The 17,018-nt window shown below is 36.6% G+C and overlaps 2 protein-coding genes across 3 annotated transcripts; one reads left to right on the forward strand and one right to left on the reverse strand.

Moving 5' to 3' along the window:
* On the forward strand, positions 1 to 8,063 carry LOC306846871 (germ cell-specific gene 1-like protein). Its single transcript, XM_079380545.1, has 8 exons — positions 1 to 90; positions 398 to 852; positions 1,189 to 1,412; positions 3,177 to 3,377; positions 3,995 to 4,042; positions 4,119 to 4,277; positions 4,370 to 4,481; positions 7,265 to 8,063. Exons 3-8 carry the CDS (start codon positions 1,217 to 1,219, stop codon positions 7,662 to 7,664), a joined length of 1,116 nt encoding a protein of 371 aa, XP_079236671.1. The 5' UTR covers positions 1 to 90; positions 398 to 852; positions 1,189 to 1,216; the 3' UTR covers positions 7,665 to 8,063.
* A 2,653-nt stretch (positions 8,064 to 10,716) lies between these two features.
* LOC306846875 (visinin-like) lies at positions 10,717 to 16,288 on the reverse strand. Of its 2 annotated transcripts, none has more exons than XM_079380550.1 (4): positions 16,186 to 16,288; positions 15,256 to 15,643; positions 11,679 to 11,790; positions 10,717 to 11,581 (listed from the first exon to the last, which is right to left on the reverse strand). In XM_079380550.1, exons 2-4 carry the CDS (start codon positions 15,634 to 15,636, stop codon positions 11,499 to 11,501), a joined length of 576 nt encoding a protein of 191 aa, XP_079236676.1. In that variant the 5' UTR covers positions 15,637 to 15,643; positions 16,186 to 16,288; the 3' UTR covers positions 10,717 to 11,498. The 2 variants fall into 2 exon arrangements, with proteins under 2 accessions (XP_079236676.1, XP_079236675.1); XM_079380549.1 differs by having other exon boundaries at positions 15,835 to 16,189.
* Between the last annotated feature and the right edge of the window lie 730 nt (positions 16,289 to 17,018).

A 17,018-nucleotide genomic window follows, 5' to 3' on the forward strand; every position in this document is an offset into this window, starting at 1 on the left:
ATTCACTCGAGGTTGAGAATGAATGAAAGAAAACACAGTGAGAGACCGTGAGATAGTAAATGTGAAACAGAGGTGTCTTTACGGCTGAAGGTGGGTTGCATTTCCTTGTTTCTGTCTATATTATATTTTTTGATAATGCATAAAATATTTTTTAGGAAATGTAATGCCAATTTGACAACTTTTATGTCTGTGAATTTTGCCTTTATAACAATTAAAAAAATAATAATAATAGAAGTGGCATATATGCACCACATATATCTGCAAATATGGTGATGTAATGCAAATGTTTCTTTTAAATATTCTCTTATATATATGCATATATATATATTATTACATTTATAGCTCAGACTCCAAGATCTATAATCTACTTCATAAGACTTAATCTGTCTTAATACAGTTTGTTGCTTAGGTGTCTGGGGGGCTCTGGACAGACCAGGAGAGACAGATGTACCTTTCTTCCACAGATCATGAAGAGATCATGAAGGATTACAAAGAAATGGATGTTGGTGATTAAGACATGCAAGAACGAAATTCTCCGGAAATCTTTGTGAATCTCTCCAAGAAAGAGACCAGGTGAGAGATGGGTAAAATCAAAGAGGAAAAACAAGGTCATTCTTGATTGACTGCATGACTAAAGACCAATTTCTTCTGTGCTGAGCTGAAGAACATGCATCCGGGAAACACCTCTGAATATTCAGTATGAAGATTTGTGATCATCAGTCTCATCTCCATTGACTTTGAGGACGTTTTGGCCACATTTGTTGGTCGTAGACAAAGGGAACATGTTTAACACCTTCTGAGCCATTTCTGCTTTTCACCCAAGACATCTTTATATGGAAACCTAAGGCACTGGCAAGTGTGTTTTCACATGCTCACATCTGTCTAATTTCCTTCAAGTCCTCTGCTCATCATCTCACTTCCATTGACCTTTAGTTCTGCCTTTGCATCTTCAATTTCAATTTTTTTCTGCTCATAAACTCCTCCTCTCTGACTTTTGACATTTTGACCACTTGAATAATTTCTTTAGGTCTCGTAATCTTGCTTTCCCATACACAACTGACCACATTTATGTCGCTCTTCCCTTTCCCTCGCCTCATCTTTACTAACTCTAATTTCATATGTAGATGGATAGGCACACAAAGCTTCTTTCTTAGTATCTGAATGTTGTCTTTTATTTGTAAATTGCAGTATCAGGTCTTGTCTGTATCATTCCACCATGCTGGAGCATTTGTCCCGCAGGAATCGGTCCTTGCTGTCTCTCTCGCTGACCTCTCTGGCCCTAGCGCTCTCTGTTTTGGCCTTCTGTACCTCATACTGGTGCGAGGGCACACATAAAGTGGTCAAACCTCTCTGTCTGTCGCCGGTCAAAATGAAGAACTGCGGACAGAACAACAGCCAGCCTTATACAACTGGTAAGAAGTGTAACTGCACTCTTAAAATAAAGAGTAGAAAAGGAGGGTTTCACAGCAAAGCCATAGAACCATAATTTTTGGTTCCCCAAAGAACCTCTCAGTGAACAGTTCTTAAATGAAATATATTTTCTTAGTTTTATTAGCATATTATCTAAAGAACACTTCTGCACTATAAAGAACCTTTTGTACGGTGGAAAGTTTCCATGGAACCAGAGATGCCTAGAACCCTTATTTTTAGAAGTGTGTACTGTAAAATAATTCAAGCCCAACTTTAATTGTAAATGTTAGCCTGTTGCATTCATTTTTAGGGAAAATCAAAATTGCATCCTGCAGGGATTCATTGCACTTTTTTACAGAAATAATTGTGAAAAGTTCAAACGAATACAGCCAAGAGCTAACAAACTAAAATTGGGATATTTTGTTTATTATTCATAAATTACTACTTACAAAACCCATAATGTATATCTAATTTCCTTTTGAACAAACAGTCTACATTCATCAACGTTTAGATATAAACAATATGTGTTTGATTCATAAAAAAAGAACCAACTCATCAGAGCCTTTCGTTTGGGAATGGTACTTTCCTGTTCACGATGTATGTGTTTGATTCACTAAAAAGAATCTGTTCATTCATTCAAGAGTCATATATTCATGAATCAAACTACACTGGTTGCGTTGCATGTTTTTGATTCACTAAAACAACTGGTTCACAAGATTTGTTTGCTTTGTTGTTTTTTGTTGCATCACAATGTTTGTTCGCTAGTATGTTCGCCCCTTCCCACCACTGAATAAAAAGTTAAAAAAGTCGCTAATTGTGACTTTTTATCTCACAATTCTGACTTTTTTCTTGCAATTACGAATTAACATCATTCTGACTTTTTTTCTCAGAATTGTGATATTAACTCACTATTGCGAGTTAATTCAGAATTGCGAGATATAAAGTGAGAATTGTTGGATATAAACTCGGAATTGTGAGAACTAGTTTATATCTCACAATTCTGACTTCATTTCTCACAATTACGAGTTTTTATCTCACAATTCTGAGAAAAAAGTCAGAATTGTGAGATAAAAACTCCATACTATAAAGATTGGATTGCAGTGTTGAATAAATAAACTCTGTCAGGGAATTCTTTTTACAACATTGTACTTGCGTCGACACTTGCGAGAACCTGTAACAAAACCGAACATCATTCTGTTCTGGTAATTCTTTTAAAGAAATTGGCTGTGAATAAGCTCCCATTCCTAGTCATTATATAACAGACTTGACTAACATTTGGTAAGAAGTGTAGAGTACAGCCTGTTTACAGATACAGATGTGTTCTTTTGTAAAATTACTCATAACCATAGTTAAAAAATAAATAAATAAAAATCCACTGAAAATAACCTACTGCACTTTCTGTAAAGATCAGAGATTTACAGGTCAGTACTTGCTGTAGTGTAATCTTCCATGTCAGACCTCAACAAATCTAATAGATCGTTTTAACCCCTCTTACACTGAGGGAGATTATCACTAAATCTGAACATTATGAAGGATTCAAAATGAAAGGTTTTGCTTCAGATTAAGTGAACAATTACATGATTATAAGATATATCTTGGAAAACACCGCCATCAGTGTCAATTGCACAATTCTAGTCAAAAGCAAAAATGATAGTGTGTTTATAATCGTACAGAATAGATTTGACACATTCAGTCTCTTTTTATTTCTCATTCTTCTTTTATTCAGTTTTCCAGTCTTCTCCACTCAATTCTCCCTCTTTCCACAGAGGTCCCAACAGCAGACCCCAAGAAACCAGACTCCAATGTGACAATGTCCCCCAAGCAGAAGGAGGAACTGGCCCGTATGAGAGCCAAGAATCTGGCAAATGCAGTTCACTACATTTGGGAGACGGGTGAAGACAAATACATGCTGCGCTACTTTCACACTGGCTTCTGGTTGTCCTGTGAGAAACGCAATGACGGTGCTGGTGAGGGCAAATACTTCAGTATACTTCTTTCTGATATCTGTTAGCTTTTAATGATGATGGTAAGTGATACATCTTCTAAATTCACTTTTATTGACAGCTATTTTGCAGCTGTTTCGCTGGAGACTTCATATAAAATTCCAATGAATGGAATTCAATTTGGGTTCAAAGAAAATTAGTAAAACACACTTTTAACACATAAAGCAACTACTGTCATATGGCCAACTGTCAAAGCTGTTCTTGATACTAATGCCCTGATTCAGTCCTTTTGAACATCTGTTTGCTGTTGTGGCCTTTCTTAACCCTTATTTAATTGCCATGGGGTCACCCCAGTTCTCAACATCTGCTACAACAAGACAGTCTTACACAATTCAGAGGACATGGCTGCAAGTTTCTTAAGTTACGTAATGCACATCACTGTTTTTAAAGAGATAGATAGATAGATAGATAGATAGATAGATAGATAGATAGATAGATAGATAGATAGATAGATAGATAGATAGATAGATAGATAGATAGATAGATAGATAGATAGATAGATAGATAGATAGATAGATAGATAGATAGATTGATTGATTCCTCAAGAAACAGTTGGCAAAGACTGTGCCTATTCTTCACAGGTGAGAAATGTCGGAGCTTCATTGAACTGACCCCTGGAGAAACACAAGGTGAGATGTTTATGAGCTATAGATACAGAAATTGGCATGCATTAGCTCATTTCTGATTCTGTTTCATATCCTGTAGGAGTTCTGTGGCTCTCAGTGATCTCAGAATTTGCATACATCAGCCTTCTGGCGATGGGTTTTCTCCTGATGTGGGTGGAATTGCTGCTCTTGTGTCTGAATAAGGACATGTATGCACTCAAGATCAATGCTTTTGCTGCCATCTGTACCGTGCTGTCTGGTGAGTTTCTGAGAGTTTTGGGAAGAAATATGTTTTTTCATCAGTATGTAACAGAAACAACCAAGGAGAACAATATGTTTTCTACATTTCAGGTATGATGGGAATGGTGGCACATATGATGTATACAACAGTATTTCAGATGACTGTCAGCATTGGGCCCAAAGACTGGAGACCTCAGACATGGGACTACGGTTGGTCATTTGCGTAAGTCTCCTTCTTTCTTTCTTTCTTTCTTTCTTTCTTTCTTTCTTTCTTTCTTTCTTTCAAATACCATGCAATGTACAGTGGTCTCCAAAAACCAGAGCTAACATTGTTAATCTGGGCTTCATTACAGAATTTGAAGCTGCAGCCTTTCGATAGTCTTTTGGATAATTTTTATAATCTATTTTTAAAATGAATAATTAATGTGTGTGTGTGTGTGTGTTATATATATATTTATATATATATATATATATATATATATATATATATATATATATATATATATATATATATACATATATACATATTAACTGATAAACTTAATTAGCTGATTAACTGAATAACATTTAATATTTATTATTTATAAATATATAAAATATATTTATAAATAATAAATATTAAATGTTATTCTGACAGTATACATTATTTTCCTAGTGGTTTTAGACCCCACTGTATAATACTACAATTTTTTACATGTTTATTTGGATATATTAAATACCCTACTATTCAAAAGTTTTGGGTCAGTAAGATTAGTGTGCTTGTACTTACTCAACCATATTTTGGGGACAAATTTGTACCTAAAAGTGAGCAAAATCTGACAAAAAAAGATTATTTTTTTTATTGTAAAAATTCAGGAAGTTTGCTGAGGGTTAGGTTTAGGGGTAGGTTTAGGTTAGAAAATGTATAACTATATATAAAAACAATCAAAGTTTATGTAATGTCCCCATTTAGATAGTTAAGCAAACGTGTGCGTGTGTGTGTGTGTGCGTGTGCGTGTGCGTGTGCGTGTGCGTGTGCGTGTGCGTGTGCGTGTGTGTGTGTGTGTGTGTGTGTGTGTGTTTAAAATACATTTACTCAGGACATATTAAATAGATTAAAACAAAGACATTTACATAGTTACAAAAGATTTCAGGTTAAAATAAATGCTTTCTAATCATCAAAGAATCCTGAAGAGTTTATCAGTTTCCACAAAAATATTAAGCGGCAGAACTGTTTTCAACATTGATAATAAAAAGATATCTTTCTTGAGCACCAAATATTGGAATGATTTCTGAAGGTTTATGTGACACTAAAGACTGGAGTAATAGATGTAATAAAATGCAGCTTTGCATCATAGGAATAAATTACTTTTTAAAATATATTAAAATATAAAACAGTTACTGTAAATTAGAATAATGTTTCACAATATTACTGTTTTTAAATGGATGCAGTCTTTGTGAAAATAAGAGACTTCTTTCAAAAACATTACAAAATCTTACCAACCCCAAACTTTTGAATGGTAGTGTTAAAGGGGTCATATGATGCGATTTCACGTTTTTCTTTCTCTTTGGAGTGTTACAAGCTGTTCATGCATAGATAAGATCCCTAAAGTTGCAAAGACTAAAGTCTCAAACCAAAGGAGATATTCTTTATAAAAGTTAAGACTTGTCCACGCCCTTCTAAAACGGCTCATTCAAACACGCCCCCACATATCTACTTCACTGTGTGGGAAGATTTGCATAACACCACCCAAATTTATAAGCAAAGAAAGAGGGCGTGATTTTTATTCTCGCAGTAGTATTTTTGCTGCCGTCGGCGCCATGTCCTGGCTGTGTTTCATTGTAAAAGCGAAAGTACTTTGTTTGGGCTTCCAAAAGAGGACACAACTAGAAATCAGTGGTTAAGTTGTATTTACAACACTGTTCCAGAACAGTTCAACGCAAATATTAGAGTGTGTGCAGCACATTTTACAGAGGACTATATCCTGAACCTTGGAGAGTATCCTACAAAGCCAGCTGTGCACAACGGCTGTTTCTATAAAGTGGGACAATTCCTTTGCAATTCCAAATTCCAAATACTTTGCAAGGACAGTCTGGCGCTTCTGACTCACAGCTTGTAGGTATGTTTTCATATTTAAAGACTTTGCCACTGACTATTCAAATGCGAGTTTTGAGCAGTGTAGAGTAGTGCTTGTTGTTTGTCGTTTCTCTGATCACAAATGCAGACACGATACAACACGATGCATTAAAAAGACAGTATAAGTCATTATGTGGGAAGTCGTGGCCTAATGGTTAGAGAATTGGACTCGTAATCGAAAGGTTGCGGGTTCGAGTCCCCGGCTGGCAGGGATTGTAGGTGGGGGGAGTGAATGTCCAGCGCTCTCTCCACCCTCAATACCACGACTGAGGTGCCCTTGAGCAAGGCACCGAACCCCCAACTGCTCCCCGGGCGCTGCAGCATGGCTGCCCACTGCTCCGGGTGTGTGCATTTGTTCACTACTCACTGCTGTGTGTGTGCACTTGGATGGGTTAAACGCAGAGCACCAATTTCGAGTATGGGTCACCATACTTGACAATACGTCACGACTTTAGACTTTTTTTTTTTATAATCAGTAAGTAATGTCCCAACTGGGTGCAACAAATGCCTTGTTTTATTGTTTTTGTCTCGCGTTGGGACATGGCATCACAATACGGTAAGGGTGCGTAACATTTCTATTACACGCTTGAGGTATTCGGCCAATCACAAAGCACTGGATAGCTGGCCAATCAGAGCACACATCGCTTCTCAGAACGATGAGCTTTGTAAAAATGAACGCAATTCAGAAAGGCGGGGCATAGAGGAGCAACAATAATGTACAGTATGTGGAAAATAATTTTTTTTTTTTTTTTACTTTAAACCACATAAACACATTACATTACATCAAATACACAAAATAATGTTCTTTTTAGCAACGTCATATGACCCCTTTAAGTCAAATGATTGCAAGATAAGTCAAATCATTTGAAACATTGGTGCTTCTTCCACAGCATGGCGTGGATCTCCTTCAGCTGTTGCATGGCAGCAGCTGTATTCACCTTGAACTCTTACACCAAAACTCTGATTGAGATGAAGCACCGTGCCCGGATCCGTTTGGAAGAGGCCCGTGCTGCCAGCCATGCGCCGCCCTATGATGAGGTCATCACTACCGGTGGTGGGAGCCTCTACTCCGTCAGCCGTCTGGTTCAGCAATGCCAGAAGGGTGCATTTATCGACACCACTTGGAGCCACAGGGAGGAAGTGACTGGTGGGGGTATGGTGGGGGCAAAGAGTCCTCATGGACTGGTACTGGTGGGGGGGTGCGGGAGAAAGGGATGCGAGGACTGTGAGAGAGAAATGGATGAGGTGGAGGATGCATTAGAGAGGGAAGGGAATGATGAAATGTGTTGAGGAGAACACCTTCAGGATGTCCTTCATAATCGGCAGTATCAGTGACCGAGTTTACATGCATAACATTTTCTAATTTAGATCTATATTTTGGTTAGGCCTTTAAAAAAGAAGTTTATATGCACTGCAGGTGTTGAAATATCCCTGTATTCATGTAATCAGCATAATAGTTGTGATCTTGACATTTATTCTAAGTACAACCCGAATTCCGGAAATGTTGGGACGTTTTTTTAAATTTGAATAAAATGAAAACTAAAAGACTTTCAAATTACATGAGCCAATATTTTATTCACAATAAAACATAACATGTTTAAACGGATAAATTTTACACTTTTATCCACTAAATGAGCTCATTTCAAATTTGATGCCTGCTACAGTTCTCAAAAAAGTAGGTACAGGGGCAACAAAAGGCTGAAAAAGCAAGAAATTTTGAAAAGATTCAACTGGGAGAACATCTAGCAACTAATTAAGTTAATTGACATCAGGTCTGTAACATGATTAGCTATAAAAAGGGATGTCTTATAGAGGCAGAGTCTCTCAGAAGTAAAGATGGTCAGAGGCTATCCAATCTGTGAAAGATTGCGTAAAAAGATTGTGGAATACTTTTAAAACAACGTTCCTCAGCGTCACATTGCAAAGGCTTTGCAAATCTCATCATCTACAGTGCAAAACATCAAAAGATTCAGAGAAACTGGAGAAATCTCTGTGTGTAAGGGACAAAGCTGAAAACCTTTGTTGGATGCCAGTGGTCTTCGGGCCCTCAGACGACATGCATCACTCATCGGCATGATTCTGTCATTGACATTACTAAATGGGCCCAAGAATACTTCTAGAAACCACTTTCGGTAAACACAATCCGCCGTGCCATCTGCAGATGCCAACTAAAGCTCTATCATGCAAAAAGGAAGCCATATGTGAACATGGTCCAGAAATGCCGTCGTGTCCTGTGGGCCAAGGCTCATTTAAAATGGACTATTTCAAAGTGGAAAAGTGTTCTATGGTCAGATGAGTCCAATTTTAACATTCTTGTTAAAACGCCGTGTCCTCTGGGCTAAAGAGGAGACAGACCTTCCAGTGTGTTATCAGCTTTCAGCTCAAAAGCCAGCATCTCTGATGGTATGGGGGTGCATAAGTGCATACGGGCAGCTTGCATGTTTTGGAAGGCACTATGAATGCTGAAAGGTAGGGCTGTGCGATTTGGGGGAAATATGTAATTGTGAAATTTTATTTATTTTATTTTTTTTGACAGATATTGCGATTGCGATTTTAATTTTTTTTATTTGCGATTTTAAATTTCCAAAGTCAAGCTTCAGCTCAATATTGTCAATAATGTGCAGCACAGTATGAGTATCGTTACCCTGCTGAAAAAAACCCCCAATAGAAACCATCACAGACATTCTTATAAAAACTCTTATTCTTTCCATAAAAACCATTACAAAATTCCTTTTTGTTTTGGGCATTATTCCAATAGGAATTACTGTTGTTCTATTGATTGCCATCTGCTAGATTACATCTCACCAATAGAATGCACCAAATACCAGTAGACACCATTAGTTTACATTTAAAACCAATACAATTCCCATTATAACCCTTAAATCCATTACATTTTCTATTGTGTTTTGGGAGGTGTTCTACTGTTTTTTTGTTGTTGTTGTTGTTTTTGTGTGTGTAATTATTATTTATTTTTTTTATTATTATTTTTTCCTGCAGGAAAAAAAATAAAATGATGCTTTTACAGAATTATTTCACAGGAAAGATTTGTTTATTTTTTATAAATAAAGAACTGGATTTCTTTAGTCAATTATTAAAAGTATTACATGATTTATTCATTTTTAAGTATTTGGGATTTTAAGTGAGAAATGTGCTGAATGTTTCATTTCATCCAAGTGAAATTGGCAAGCAGTTAGACTTAATTTACATTCATTTTAAACGCGGAGCCTGGTGCGAGTTGACACAGGTTGCGTGTGTGCGTCAGGTCTCGTCCATATTGGCAGATGCGCTCGTGAGGGACTTGTGAAGCAGAACCGGGCGCAATACCGTGAGTATAAAAGAGCATTACGAGGCTGCGTGTGTGCGGCAACGCCGGCAAGTTTAAACTGCTCGTCCGTGACGCGGGAGACGCGCAGCGTGGGGCAGAGCGGAGCGACTATGGGAAGCATTCAGAGACACGGGCTGCGCGGTCTTCTGAATTAGAGAACATGCATTATAAACTTATAACCATAAACTCTTCAGCAGATGGAAACCTATATCAGGCAACAATGGGACCAAATTCCAACACCAAAACTCCAGAAACTCATATCTTCGATGCCCAGATGTCTTCAAACTGTTTTGAAAAGAAGAGGAGATGCTACTCCATGGTAAACATGCCCCCGTCCCAACTATTTTGAGACCTGTAGCAGGCATCAAATTTGAAACGAGCTCATTTTTTTTCAGTTTAAGCATTTATGTTCTCTATGTTCTATTGTGAATAAAATATTAGCTCATGTGAGTTGAAATTCTTTTAGTTTTCATTTAATTCAAATTGAAAAAATATCCCAACATTTCCGGAATTCGGGTTGTAGTTTTGGACTGTCATTTTATTATTCAATGTCAATCATGTCCTACACGCAAGAGTGGGAACCTTTGTTTCAATCTGAAATGTAGGTCTTGATGTTTCTTTCACTGTTTGTACAGTAATAGTAAAAAAAATGGTCCTCTTTGCTTCAGAAATGTTTGTGTTGACAATGATTTAGAGTTTTAGGACATTTGCGCTTTCAATTTAGTTTGGATCACATCTGGCTCTCTAGTTTGTGTCAATCTGTACAATCATTCTTCACTTCATTATATTTTGGGCTTTCAGTAAGATCACCAAGCACAATATATAAAATAATCTGAATATACAACAAGATGGACAGATTACAAAAAAGCAGGAATACCAGCAGCTCTAGACAGATGCTTTCAAAAGATGGACAGAAGATTATGTGAATAATCTCCCCCGTAAGAGACAGAGATAAAGTGGGAGATGCAGAGAATGAGAAACGGTAAGAAAGAAAATCAGAATCACAAACAAAGAGAGGAGAGAGAATTTTTTGCATGTTTTTAAGCCAATGTTTACTTAGTGATGGTCATGTTACAGCATACATATTCAAGTTATGGTAAAAGCATACACATATTTGCATGTTACTTTTTAATATTCCATTCAATCAGTAACCTATAATATTCTGTCTGGAGAAAAACAAATCTTTACACAAATGTTTTGCAATAATACAATGTAAATGTTATGCAAAAATAAACCACAAGAAGATTGTTTAGATTAACATAGACTACAATGAAAGGACACCATATTTTAATATGAATAATTAAACAATTTCAAATGGACACTAAACAATGGCTTACATCAACTAAAAGCAACTGCAATCTAAAAAAAAAGACTATTATAGTTATAAGGTAGGCCTGTGGGCCGTGCAAACCTCTAATTCAACAAAGGCATGACAGAAATCAAACACAGCCTGTCCTTAACCTAGAAATTACAGTCAAATGGAATAGAATATAATATTTCAACTGTAGTTACTAACTGTAGTAACTGTCCAAAGTCTATTTTACAAATACCACAAGTTTTTGTTTTTATTTGGCGTAGGCTATTATTTATATGCATTTTCATGAGACCGGGCATCTTTTTATCTTTTTAGATGTGAGTGTACCATCAGAATGACTTTGAAACTGATATTTCAATATAAAAAAATAAAAACTACAGTTGCTTTAATGAAAAACACGTGAAACTAGCATTTAATATACAACAAATGCACATGAAGTCAAGCATGACAAAACCACTGTTTGCATGAACATGATTATGTTGGGTCATTTATGGTCGTACTGAATGAGCCGTAGCGCAACTTCGTTTGACTGAACGGCCTCGATGAACTCTCCCTCTGCGACTCGTTCTGCATATGTGAGAGAGAATTTACTTTGTAAATGTTTTCTCTGTATGCTAATATCAATTAACAACAAATCATGAGAATCTTAAGTTAGTTTTCTTACCATTGTCCTTTTTGTTAAAGATGGCCCAGAGTTTCTCTGCTCTCTTCTCTGGCGTGCTCTCATCACTGGAAAGATTTGCCTGCTTCGCTTTTGGTATGAGATTGAAAATTGCCTAGTGAGAAAAGAGAGAACAGGATCAAATGACAGAGTTATTGGCTGGAGTGAACTCACCAAATCCATCAAAGCGAATACGGACTTTTCATTTGAATCACTGTAGGTTTAGTGGCAATTTTTATTTGAATTACTTTAAAGCCAATATACATCATCTGTACTGTATATTTCACACTTGTGTCTTTGTTAATGGGTCAAGTAATACATTTTACCTTGTAGATTTATATAATGTTTTATGGGTCTCAATGTGTTGCATGTTAGGGTGTAGTATTCTTTATTAACAATGTATTTTGAATGTTTCCGTTTAGTCAAGAGTTCAGCTGATGTCATAATTGCTGTAATGTAGGATTTGTTTTGTTTTTTTGTATGACGATGTTGTTGGCTATTACATGGACCTATTCTTTGGATAACATCTCATGACGCACAAACCTATTTCCAAGTCTGTTATTTTGTCCTGTAATCCATGCTTAGCTCAATTTTAATGGATTGTGTTCAGGCTATGTGCTAAATTTATTTCTACTCACTTTCCCTCAGCTCCCTATCTGTTCAGCCTAAGTGCTATATATGTCTTACTCCTTCTTTAGAGCTTAACTTGCTTGTTTGGTAATTTGTTTGCATGCTGATTCGGCTCAACCTAATATAACTGAGGTTACCTAACAATAGGCCAATACAAATAGATGAAAAGGTGACAGCTGTGCCAATCTTACTTGAAAGCTTTAGCAAGATAAAGAGGACAGCCATGTCTAGAGTGCACTTTTAACTCAAAACATACAAGGTGAAAAAGTGTAATAAATAAAAGACTAAAATGGCCAGACTTTCAATTACATTAATCGCTCGGTTAGCATAAATATCCAGAAAATGTGTAATGCTGAAACAGAAATGAGACATGTTTCAATAACCATTTAAGGTTTGGTCTGTTCACGCCAAACCAGTTGTATGAATTAAGAAGACCTGGAATCTAGTGCGTGAGACCTGTTCACACCAAGAACGATAACTGTAACGGTAATTACAACTATAATGTTTTAATACAACAACTATAACGATAAAGGCAGAGAAACAATATCATTGGAATCACTTTCAGAATGATTTTTTTACCCTGCTGACGGATGATAAAAAACACTGACAGCCTATCAGAATCCAAACGACTTTAAAGACCACAAGCATTTAAAGTGGCAGACGACAAAACTGCCGTGTGAACAATGAACAGAACATTATAATGCATTGGTGTGGACACTGTATAGTCATCATTATAATTATTGTCTTTGTGTGAGTTGACTTTAATAATTTTTGGAGCTTGACAACCCTCATTCATTTTTACTTTATGTTCAGTTCAGTGTTTAGATTCTCTCCCTGTGTTCCATGAAAGAAAGTTATGTTTGTAACAACAAGAAGGTGAGTAAATTCCAAAGTCATTTTTATTTTGTGGTGATCTATCCATTTTTACTCCAATAAGACAGGCGAAATTAGTATTTGACTCATCTGAGAATGCTAATCAGTGATCAGTCTCAGTGATGCTGCAAGTGTCTCCTATATAATTAATTTTCTTTCATGTGGAGCTACTACAGTTTGAAGAGAACCTTGCAGAGCAAATTAAAGTTTACAGATAATTAAACACATACAGCAATGGCACAGACATTTCAAGGAAGCGCTATCGTCCCCTTGAGTACTCATGTACCCCGATTCACAAGTATTCACAACAGAGTGATCTCGGGTGTCATAATCCAAAAGATAGCCCTGCTTTGATGTAATATTACACTATTTTTTTAAAGGAAAGTTTACTGTTTTCAGATGATACAACATAAGGGATATCATTTATTATGTTGATTCAAACTACAGCATCTCTGTCCAACACTTTACAATACTCCCTGGGAAATTTATCGCCCATTTCTAAGAAGAAGGCTTAAGAGTTGACATGTCATTGAATCCCCCTGCACCCATGGTCTTAAATCCTGATTGCACATTGAAGCGCTTATCTCTCTCACAGTACCCACCACCCAGTCCTTCTGCCTCCCTCCGCAATGAGTCCTTATAGAGCTCAAGCTTAAGGATGATGTCACTCTATGCTTCTAATCGCTGTTCTTAGGTCAGCTTTAATGTTAAATGCTTTTTATGTTTTAATCGTCACTGTCAAAATGACCTGACTCAGAGTCTGAGACACATTCATGATTCCTAATGACTTAGATGGGGTGTCCCACCACCAGGCAAACTTAAGATGCGGTCACATCGCCACAGTTTTGCAGGCATCTGTTCATTATCAATAGTGTAGCAATAGTTGATCAACAGCGAATTTGTGTGACCAACTGGAACACGAGCAAAATCTGCATGGGAAAATTTTTAACCCACACTCGAAACTCCCTAACAATTCTCCCTAAAGTTTCTGTACATTTACCCACCAGTAGCATGGCTAACTTAATAAATATGAAACATTGAGTTTAAAATACTATTATCTGTGAAGAATTGAATCGACATTGACTCAACCAATGTATTTGGGGGCAGGGCTATCTATTTGTCTGACCAATGACAGATGGAGGCGTGTTCATGGAAAACTGTTTGAAATCACGAATTATGCATTTCTATTTGATGACGTTGGTGGCACAGAAATGACACAGTTCAACTTAACAAAATCTATCAGGTAAATAAAAAGTATTATAATACATGGAATATATGTGTGACCAACTGAAACACGAGCGAAATCTGCATGGGAAACCCTTTAGCCCACACTCCAAACTTGAAAATCTGACATTTTTGGATTTCGCCTGCAAGATTTCGATGAGCAACAGTAACTGTGACTGCATTTTTACTGTTTTAAGTACTGTTGGAGTTTGTTAATGATGTTTTATCATAATGTTTTCCCAAGGGGTGTCAGCATTTTTAAACCGTAACTGTAAAGCTTAAATCATTGTTTTAATTCTGTAGTGAAGTCCACAACACAACTAATGACAACGACACAGAATTTAAAAAGCTTGAGCTTGAACCTCCTGCTTTTGCAGATTCGTAAATGGCTGAAATTTGCCAAGCAGTTTTACTTGTGATCCTTACTGTCCTACTGTCTTGCCTTACTGTCTTACGTCAATAATGTTTCATATCATAATTGCATGGCTAACTTATAAATAAAAAATATTAAGTTTCAAATACTGTTATGTGTGAAGAATTCTATGACTGAATCAATATTGACCGATGTATTTGGGAGGCGGGGCTATCTGTTTGTCTGACCAATGACAGATGGGGCGTGTTCAGGAAACCTGTTGGAAATCATGAATTATGCAGTTACGTTTGGTGACTTTAGTGGCACAGAAATTACACATTTTAAGCTAACAAAAATATATTAAGTAAATAAAAAGTATAGTATTATATTTTCATAGTAAATTCTATGATAAATATATTGGGAACAGAGTAAATCTGTGGAATGGAGGTTTGTAGGATGGAGAACAGCTCCAATTTATGTGAAATCTAATCATTTTCTTACCTGGCTGAGTTCAGTCACTTCAGGTTTTGTGACGTAACCATTCTTGTCCACATCGAACAGTGAGAAGACCCACTCTAGCTTCAAGGTCGACTTGCCCGAGGAGGTCATGTGAAGTGCAACTACATACTCTTTAAAGTCTAATGTCCCATCATCATTGGTGTCAAAGGACCGAAAAACATGTTGGGCATAAGCTTTGGCATCACTTTCAGGGAAGAATTTAGCGTAGATCTCCTCAAACTGCTGTAGTGATATGCGACCTGTAGGACATTGCTTCTGGAAGTTCTCATACCACTGGGTGAGCTCAGATTCTGAGAACCTGGTGGTCAGCTTGAGGTCATCCAAGATCTCTCTGGGAATCCCTCCACTCTGTGCGTTTCCCATGACCTCCCTTTGAGTGATAGAAGAATAGAAGATATTAATGTACTAACAAAGGTGTGAAATTGTATCCTTCGTGAGGATGGAAGTCAGTCATGGTTGAGTGTTAGTGTTGCTGAAAAAAATATGAAAATACTTCAAAACTAGAAAAAAAGAAGAAATGTGACTAAAAGGTACTTCTCTTTAGAAAGCAAAAACCCTCACCTCTGAAATATGTTCCCAAATTTTTGCATGCTGCAATTAGGAAACTGGCTGTGCATCTTATTCCATCTACTTTTAAGATTTTGTAGCTAACACAATCAGTGTCCTAATAAACTGTAGTAAATAAAGAGTGATTTAGTCTGTTTTTTCCAGCCTATATGACAGACTTAGTCTCATAAAGGTTCTTTAAGGCTTTATTTAATGTAGATAGAACTCACAAAAAAGACGGGAACGGGAAAAAAAAAATCAATAAATGAATAAATTAGCTCAGAAGTATACAAGAATCTGTACTGAGTAAAGCCACTGATAGAGAGAAATCAAAAATCTTACATGAATAGAGAACAATATGCTTACCTGTGGTTGCGGACTAAGAATGAGGAATCAAGGGGAAGTTATCAAGGTAGAGCGTGGAAGAGTAATGAGGCAGTGTTAACGGAGGCGGCTACCTCTCCATACTGGGTTAAGTCAATTAAACAAGATTCCACAAGGCTCAGCCAGAACAAGATTTTCATTTCATGTTTTGCACATTTGGTTTTTCTGTTCTGTTCTGTACTTTTTTTTAACCCCATAATAATTATAGTCACATCTTGGTCTTGGCTAAACAGCTCTGGCAAATGACTAAAATATAGTACACACTCCTGGATGAGCTGAAACATATGATACAACAAAAAGATCCAATCATTTGCCACAAATACCAGATTTTTACATTTTATTTTATGATTTGTTTTTAAGTAAAATGATGCTGACAGTTTGTGTAGCCTATTATTTGTGGTGTTGGTTGTTTTATTTAAACATTATGGCAAAAATCTTCCTCAGTAATGATTATCAGCATTATTAAATATATATATTGATTGATTGATTGATTGATTGATTGATTGATTGATTGATTGATTGATTGATTGATTGGTTGGTTGAGGATTTTATTGTGTTTTTGTAGGTTTGATAAGGGGATGTAAGTGGCGATTTATACCACCATTGTGACCTTGACAAAGGCACTTAACCTTTGGGATTTTCCTTGTAATAAATGTACTGTAAGTTACATTGGATAAAACAAAAAAAGAGAGAAGACCCTTCCAATTGACTGTTGACATACTGTATAAGCTGTCTTCACCTTTCATTTGTATCTTACCCTAACATAAAATCTTTCCACCTTTTTAATCGTTGGATTGTCTCTGGGGTCATAAATA

This window comes from Barbus barbus (assembly GCF_936440315.1).
Source record: "Barbus barbus genome assembly, chromosome: 27".
NCBI classification, from domain to species: domain Eukaryota; kingdom Metazoa; phylum Chordata; class Actinopteri; order Cypriniformes; family Cyprinidae; genus Barbus; species Barbus barbus.